We start from the raw sequence: 8,572 nt of genomic DNA, 5'->3' as shown, positions 1-8,572 counted from the left end.
GTGCGTGGAAGGCGTGTCAGAGACATTCGGAACTCAAGATGCAGACTTGAGGCTTGGGAAAAAGACCAGATACTGTAGTCAGCAGAGAAGCCACAGGCCACGGCTAGCCCTGCCAGCCTTACAGTTAAGTGTTGGCCCAGCAACCAGTCTCAGCATGGATTGAGAAGGGCTCTGATGCACAAAGGGCAGGGCAGGCCTAGATGACAGAGAGGGCTTTTAGGCGAGGTAGCTCTGATGGCTTTTCAGTGAGGGGTCATAAGCCTCACTGGCATCCTTGAGGAAATGAGGCTATTTCAAGGGATCTTTAAAGTCAAAATTTGACCTTTTGTTGAACTGCTAACTCGGGAAAAACAAGCTCCAAAGCTGGGTTTGCTTAAGAAAGCAACATCAGTGTGTTTAGACGTGTGGTTTATTAATGTCCTTGGCTGTGCCGAATTTCATAGGAAGTTACTCTGGGTGAAGCTGAGGTCAATTTTCCTGTTTTTCTATTTAGCATTTTTTTGGTTTTGGAAATAGACCAGTAACTAACTACATGGTATGAAGACTTGAAACATTAACTCTTTTAAAATATCACATCAGTAAACTCTATAGCCAGTTTGTCTCTGACCCAGAGGGCAGGGATCCAGCCTTGGGAAGGAATGCTCAGGAGGCTTCCTGGAATGGAGGCCAGGGGTGGTGCTGTCAGCCTGGGCCTCCACCTTGGCTGCATCCCCTGAGGGACTGGTCACCTACTTTTCTTCTTCATTCTTATTCACTAATTTGTTACTAACAAGGTCTGAGGAAGCCTTCTGCTTCCCCAGGATATAATCACTATTCTTACTCTTCTTCTCAAGAAAGAAACAAAACACTCCCCAACTCAGGGATGCAGAAGGCTAAGATGCCAGGGTTTCCAGTGTGATTGGTTCTCTGGGTCTCCAGCCTTCTCTCCCTCCTATACCCTTGTCATTGTCATTTCTACAGCTACAAGACCTAAGTTCCAAGAAGCAGCAGCCCCACAGCATTCTGGATCTGCTCCGAACCCGGAATATCCGAACAGTCACCATCATGTCCATAATCCTGTGGTACGTAAGTGAGACCTACCTGAGGCTTCCAGACAAAGCCTCTGGCAGTAGCTATTGTGCATCTCATTGGCAGACATGTCTCAGACCAAAATTAAAAGCCTGTGTCATCAGAAAGTGAAAGAGATGTCCCTTGCGATCAAAGAAATGATTATGTCACATTTCTTAACTTGAAGGACTCTCAGAGAAGGACAATGAAAACTGTTGTGTGGAGTTTTTTGGGGAAATATGGGCTCTTTGGGGATCTTTCCAGGTCCTGAGGCAAATTTTTGCTTACCCTGGGTCCTAGTTGTTCATGTCCTCTGTGCCTCAGATAGTGACTAAGGAAGTCAGGTGAGGCCTTCACAAAGTCTCTAAGTGAAAACACCTTGTTCTTTCAGTTACAGAGGCTGCTAAGTACTTTCTGGAAAGATGGAAGCAGGATCCCTCCCTTTGGGTTGTTTGGAGACCATCCTGGAGGCAAGGCCACAGCCTAGATGTCCTTATCAGTTTCCTTCTAATGAAGGATTTCGCCAAGTCTGTCAGGAAGGGCTTTGAGTTGCCAGAGAGAGGGGACACAGCCCAGTGCCTGAGAAGCGTTGGCTTCGTGGCCCTCAGGATCGTAGGCCACTACCTGACCCTGCTGGGCAAGGAAGTTGGACTTCATCCCAGAGTCCCTATTACTAGAGTTGAGCAACCTTGGGCAGCCAGCCATTTTGCTCTCTGGGGATTATGATGAGTCACCCATTTCCAAGGAATAGCCCAGGATCCCTCAGGGTTGTGTGCCATCCAAGTGCTGGCCTCAGACAGGGCTCTCATTCAGTCTGCTGCACGGACATGCCGCCTCCAATGAGTCACCATTCCGTGGTTCACACGGGCCCTCCCCTGCCGTGGACGTCCCAGGGGCTCCTGCATGTGCCCTTTTCCCTGGTTGTACCAGCTGTGGTTTCAGCCTGCAGATGAGTCCAGTCTAACCCACAAAGGTCCAGTTTACCAGAGAGAATGCCTCCTGGAGACAGGGACCAGGCCAGGGTCACCAATGCAGGTGGAAGATGATGTGGCCCCACCACTGGGGCCCCACCACTTCCCCATGGGTATGGTAGCATCGGGGTCCGCTGCCTCCACCAGCCTCTTCTTGGCTAGTCTCCACGGAACACCTGCTGGGGCTCTGCAAACGTTTGACCTGATGATCGTTCCTTATTTTATCTCATTTCTCTGATCCTATCCCATCCCGCTTGATACCTGCCTCCTGGCTCATTCTCTGGCTCCTTCTGAAGTTGCTGGGTTTGGGGAGATCTAGAGAGTAGGGAAATAGGCTTTGTGAGAGCTTCAGCTTAGGATTTTTAAAGCCAAAAGGCAGGTTCGAGTTGATTTTTTTTTTCAGCAAAGTAAACTTATCTGAATTATATAAACCTTATTGCTGTTTGGGATGCTCTAAAAGTGTTCTGGTTTGAAATTTACTCTGGGCTGGGGGAAGTCATCTTTTGTTCTAAGCAGTAGAGTCAGGGTTAAATCTGCTGCCTGCTGTAAGGAGAGTTTTGAATTTCCTGCATTAATTGTATCTGCAAAGCTGTCCCATTGGGAGGTGCCTGCACAGACGCTGCCCCATCAGCTCTCTGCACTCTGTTTCAGGATGACCATATCAGTGGGCTACTTTGGGCTCTCCCTTGACACACCTAACTTACATGGCGACATCTACGTGAACTGCTTACTTTCAGCGGTGGTTGAGGTCCCGGCATACACGTTGGCCTGGCTGCTGCTGCGGTACCTGCCCCGGCGCTATTCCATGGCCACCGCCCTCTTCCTGGGCGGCGGCGTTCTCCTCTTCGTGCAGCTGGTACCCTCAGGTAGGGACCACGTGTGTCTGCTGTCTGAGCCTCCTCTGCGTCACTCAGTCTCTACCAGACTGTCTCTCCAATTAATAAAGAGAATAAAATCATGCCATCACAGCTCACCTGCATATTCACATTCTCAGCCAAAAAGTCAAAAGTGTCTCCTGGGACCAGACATCACTGCCTGGGCGTGGAGGGAGTAGGCAAAGCAACCAGGTGGGGCTGGTGGTTAATTTTCCTTTCTATCCAAGTTAGTTTGTGCACATCTGTTTTTCTCTGCAGAGTAAGGAGGAAAGAGAGCCAACAAGTAGCCGGGGAGTACCTGCTCTGGGCTGGGCACGGTGGTAGAGGCCAGCAATATAGAAGTCAGCAAGTTGGGTGGAGCCCAGGGCCCTCCTGCCACTCACACTCTACTTGAGAAGTTGGGCAGCAAAAGTAAATAAAGGCTTAAGATAGTGCAGACTGTGTTACCTTTTATAATAACAATAAAGGGCTGTGGAGGGCTAGTTTATGCAGAAAACAGATGCACTGTTAGAGGGAGCCGTGAGAAGAAGCACAACATTTCAGGAGCACAACATTTCAGGCCGAAGAGGTAGCAAAGACAGAGACCCTGAGAAGGGAGCCAGCCTGGCATGTTTGAGGGGCCAGGTTACAGAGTAGGTCTCATAGGCCATTAGCAGGATTTTATTCTTAAAACCGTTTTTGCTATCCCACAGGTGGGGGACAGCCCTTTAGTACAATTCATGGAACAGTTCAGGGACTTACCGTGGCCCCTAGAGTTAGTGCACTGGTGGATTTGGGAACCCCTGGTTATGGGTCGCGGCCCCCTGCAGCAGGCAGCCCCACTGCAGCGTGGCAGGGAGCCCAGGCATGTGTGCGGGGCTCGCACCGGAGCTCAGGGCAGCCCACGGGCTACCCACAGCATCTCCTTATTGGCACAGTGAGCAGGGTGGATCAGAGGATTGCTTCTGAGGCTCTGCAGGTGTGTGAATTGCTGAGGTCTGAGTAGCACGAAAGCATGAAATGAGTTAGAATTGACCTCCCCGTTCATCCATCCCCAAATCATTAATCATTTCCACTGTGCCTGCAGCATGAGGTTCTGAGTGCCAGCTGACCCCTTGACAGACATGTCTTTTAATGACTTCTGGCCTGGAAAGCAGATTTGTTTGGGCTATTGGGGGCTCACTCTGGTGGCCTTTAGGCTGAGAAGAGCATATCTTCACATAGCTGCAGGTCCCTGCCTCTCCGTAAGCAACTCGGAGGGACATCTTGGCTATAGGCCCTTATCCAACAATAGGAGGTTATGGAAACTATTCCTTGCAACGGGAGAGACAGTTTGTTTCAGGTAAAACACACACACACATGGAACTCTCAATAGCAATGTACCTTGGGTCGGTGCCTTCTCTTACTTTCTTCCCTTTGCCTCTCCAGACTTGTATTATTTGGCCACAGCCCTGGTGATGGTGGGCAAGTTTGGAGTGACTGCGGCCTTTTCCATGGTCTACGTGTACACAGCCGAGCTGTACCCCACAGTGGTCAGAAACATGGGCGTAGGGGTCAGCTCCACGGCCTCCCGGCTGGGCAGCATCCTATCTCCCTACTTCATTTACCTTGGTAAGTCCCGTGGGCCGAGCACGCAAGAGCAGTGGAGTGGAAGCACCGATGGGATGGGCATTAATGTGAGCCAGAGATGGCTTGGTAACAGGAAAACAAGCACACATACAAATGGAATCTATCTAGTACTGGATCGGTGCCTGGAGGAGGTTCTCATCCAGGTGCGCTGGGTCGGGGGAGGCACTCGCTCGTAAATGGAAAACAACCTATAGATTAGATAGAAATCGATGAAAAAAGTAGAGTTTTATTCCTGTTTCAGCCATCCCAGGCCTTCCATAAGAGAATACAGTTCCCCTGTCCTAAGAGACTATAGAGTGGCTCAGGGAGTCAGTGTACTTAACTGGAGAAATCTCTTCCTGGAATCAGAATTTAAAAGGAACATGAGCGGGGAAAGATGTCCATTCGAGAGGAACTAAGAATTTTTGTAACTTGAAGCATGTGACACAGTGTTTTATCTTGTGTGAAGACCCATCTTGTGCCATTTTCTGTAGCAGGGCACCAGTTTCCTCTTCCTCCGAATCATTTTCTCATAACAACTGCTGTACCCCTGCACATCCCTTGTTGACACATCTTTGGAGAAGGGTGGCATGCACCTTGAGAGTGCCCAGAATGCTTTGTGAACGTGCTGCATAGACAAGCAGAAACACCTTGTTTGGCCTGTAGGCAAATCGAATGGGTTGTGACACATCTGGGGAGGTGGAGGAGCTATTCCTGTCCCTGGACGAGCACCTCGAGCCCCTTGGAAACCCAGCACTGGAAAGTAGGGACAGCGATCATCGTGGCTCCCCCCTGCAGCGGGAGGTGCTACCAGACCTCGGTGCCAACTCTGGCTTCTGAGACCTGTCTAGGTGCCAAACTCCAACCTGGCAGCTCAGACTGTGGGACGTGCTGAGGCTGAGAAGGCAAGTGATCCCCTTTAGAGAGTCCTGAGAGCACAGAGGGAGACCACGGCTAACCGCACCCCGGCCTTGGGGCTCTGTCTGCTCTACCCTAGGTGCCTACGACCGCTTCTTGCCCTACATTCTGATGGGCAGCCTGACCATCCTGACAGCCATCCTCACCTTGTTCCTCCCAGAGAGCTTTGGCACCCCTCTCCCAGACACCATTGACCAGATGCTGCGGGTCAAAGGGTAAGGAGGCCTCCTCCTTTACAATGTTGAAGCACTGGGTCTGGGCCTGGCACAGAGTTTCCCACAAACTCTCACAAATGCCACGGACTGGTTTAGCCATTAGAGGGTCAGAAATGGCAAGGAGGTTTCATTTTATCCTCTCTGGTGTGATCCGGACCACCATGTCACCACATACATCTCCACAGCAGTAGTGGCTCTGGCATAGTGCAGAGGCCTTTCAGAATGTGCTGTATGACATTCCCTTTAGTGTGATATGCTCAGTTCTGGGTTTGGTTCACTGATTGGTTCTGAGACTGGTAGACATTTTTGCAGGATTTCTCACTAACATTTGCTTTGCTTGTTCTAATAGAATAAAATACAGGCAAACGCCAAGCCACACAAGGATGTTAAAAGACGGTGAAGAAAACCCCACAGTCCTTAAAAGCACAGCCTTCTAACAACCTCCAGTGAGTGAGAAAGTGAAGAGGAAAGACCACTGGAAATGGCTCATGCAGACAGTGAGTCCTTCAGTGGCAAAGGTCTTTGCTGTTCATTCTGTAGACCCTGTGTCTGACTTGCTCACAGATGGGCCCCTGGACTCAGAGGCTGCATGTGGTTCTAGGGCACCACCTTTCCTCCAAGGACACCGTGGCTACTGACAGACAACTTTAGAGAAGTCCTAACTAATACAGTGATGGACTGGGCACTTTCTAAGAAGTTGAATGTTCACGAGAACCAGTGGGATTTGGAAGAATACGAGAGGCATCTGCTAAATATACATTTTAATTTCAGACATCCCTGAAAGGGCCTCTGATAAAACCAGAGGTCTGATCCCATCCCCAGATCTTTTCCCCCTGAGACTCCAATGGTACACATAGAGGGAAAGAAATCATGTCACAGAGAGTTTGATTTCTCACACTTTTTTAGTTACAAAGGTTATTAGCTGGGATTGTTGCTTTCCCAGAGCAGGAGAGCCCAGGTGTGGGGACACCCGAAGGTAATGAACATGGAGGGGACAGAGCAGGTACAGAGCACAAGCAAGTGCATTGACCTGTGGGCTCTTAGACCACTTGGTGTGACTACTGAGTAGACTCGTTTACATCTGATCAAAGCACTGGGCTTATCCAGGCCCATAACAAACACTTCATTGAACTACTATTCTTGTTTCCATGCCATGTCAATCAAACCTAGCTATCATGGTTTCAATGTATGGTTTGAAGGAAATGTGTCAGTGAGAAAGAGAGACAAGCAAACTTGTCTCTTCTGTCAAAACTATAATGTGGATTTTGTGTTTTGTTCGTTGCTTGTTTTCTGTCTCTTTCTCCTTAAGTTATTTGCCCTTCACAATAGACTTAGGAAAGGCTGGTTCCTTAGCTTCCTGGTTTGTGTCTTTTTTTTTCCAACCCAGAAGCACTCTGGCACTGGTCTGCAGTTGCTGCTTATGCAAGGACTTACCAGCCTCAGCCACTAGCACTTCTCTGAGTGCCAAAACTGACATTACTGTATCTGTTCCTTTTGTGGTACCTAATCATGGAAAAAAATTACAAAGAAGAAAGTTAAGTCATGTTCAGTCTTTCAGAGTTGCTCACTTCAGACATGTGACATGGAGATATTTTGTGTTCAGTGTAATTGTCTTCTCTTTTCAGATTGTTACCATGGTACTCCTAAAGCATATGCTTCACCTGGTTAAAAAAACCATTATTTTTCAGAAAGCTACTAATGTGCCTTGGGAAATTAACATGTTTTACTAAATAAAATGATTTTTTAAATAATAGCAACTGCCCATGACCTTTACTTCCACAATTTGGTCTTTTCACCTGTTTTTTTCTCTGTGTCACTTTGGGCTAATTCTAGCAGTGGTTTTTGATTAGTCTCTAAGGCTAAGATTTAATCCCTGTGTGCTAGAAACTGTCACTCTGTTGACTCTGGGCTGAGCCAGCATTCTTACACAAATATCTTAGCCTGAAAGGTTCCCCCGAAAGCAGAGTCTGAGACCAGCACTTTTGTGCAGCTGGGTAGTTTATTTGGGAATAAGATTCCAGGGAGCAGGAGTAAAGGATAGGGGGAGAAAAACGGGGAGGAGAAGGCCCCCTACAAGGATGCATTTTCAGGTCTGCCAGAGCCAAGGGCACTGTTCCATCCAGCCAGAACTTCGGAGGAACCTTATGAAATATATCTCGGAACCATTTGCACAATGGATAAAAGGCAGAAAGCATTTGTATATTGGCTTCCACCTTCCATTCATCAACGGCAGCCCTACAGATGTCAGCTCCCCACATTTCCAGTTGCACATGCATGGGTCCCAAAGAGGTTCTGTCCCCTGGGTAGAAAGCAAGAGGTAATACATTGCAGGCCCAAAGTGAGGCACTGTCAGGCTGCACTGCAATGGTCAAAATTGTGTGACCTGGTCACTGCAACAGTGGCTGGAGTAAGTGGTAGGGCCACGAGGATTGGGGGTTGGACATGGTGCACAGACATATATATATAATGTGTCACAGGGCAATCTGAGATAGAATGTATAGATAGATCTGAGTAAAAACTCCAGGGTTGGATAGATAAAAAGACATGTTGCATGACAAAACAAGCAGCATCAGACTCAGGTGGGGAGAAAGGAAGCTCATCTTCTATAAGGCTGTTGGCTTCCTCTCCATCCTCAAAACGGGTCCTGTGCTGGGTTCCTGGTTAACTGAGTGGCTCTAGAATATGAATTACGGTCCCGCATACCCTTTCTCCTGTTACAAGAATGAAGATGTGCTGAGTTTTCTTAGTCTCAGTGTCACTGGTTCCGGTCACCTGTGGCCTTCTAGGAGCAAAAATCATAACTACCTGAATGCTCAGGGCTCTTACCATAGGGGCAATAGCCCAAGTCACTTCCCCCAAGCTGAGCTAAGTAGCTAGAAATCCAAGGCCTCTGTCTAGGCCTGCTGGTCCTTTGCATGGCTTGTTTGCATCAGAGCCATGACTTGGGGGTGACTGACCC

At 48.6% G+C, this 8,572-nt stretch overlaps 1 protein-coding gene across 2 annotated transcripts in view; it reads left to right on the top strand.

Annotated features, from left to right (window-relative positions):
* SLC22A5 (solute carrier family 22 member 5) overlaps window positions 1–7,366 on the top strand; it is a 21,910-nt gene extending 14,544 nt beyond the window's left edge. For both annotated transcript variants that reach the window (XM_015598170.2, XM_006923154.3), the window contains exons 6-10: window positions 961–1,061; window positions 2,670–2,884; window positions 4,301–4,483; window positions 5,478–5,613; window positions 5,963–7,366. In XM_015598170.2, coding sequence (XP_015453656.1) covers window positions 961–1,061; window positions 2,670–2,884; window positions 4,301–4,483; window positions 5,478–5,613; window positions 5,963–6,050 — 723 coding nt within the window. In that variant the 3' untranslated portion in view covers window positions 6,051–7,366. The remainder of the gene's footprint in view (window positions 1–960; window positions 1,062–2,669; window positions 2,885–4,300; window positions 4,484–5,477; window positions 5,614–5,962) is intronic.
* Window positions 7,367–8,572: the final 1,206 nt, after the last annotated feature.

Source organism: Pteropus alecto, unplaced genomic scaffold (assembly GCF_000325575.1).
Source record: "Pteropus alecto unplaced genomic scaffold, ASM32557v1 scaffold78, whole genome shotgun sequence".
Lineage (NCBI taxonomy): Eukaryota > Metazoa > Chordata > Mammalia > Chiroptera > Pteropodidae > Pteropus > Pteropus alecto.
Note: the sequence above shows the minus strand (reverse complement) of the source record. Positions and strands in the feature narration are given on the sequence as shown.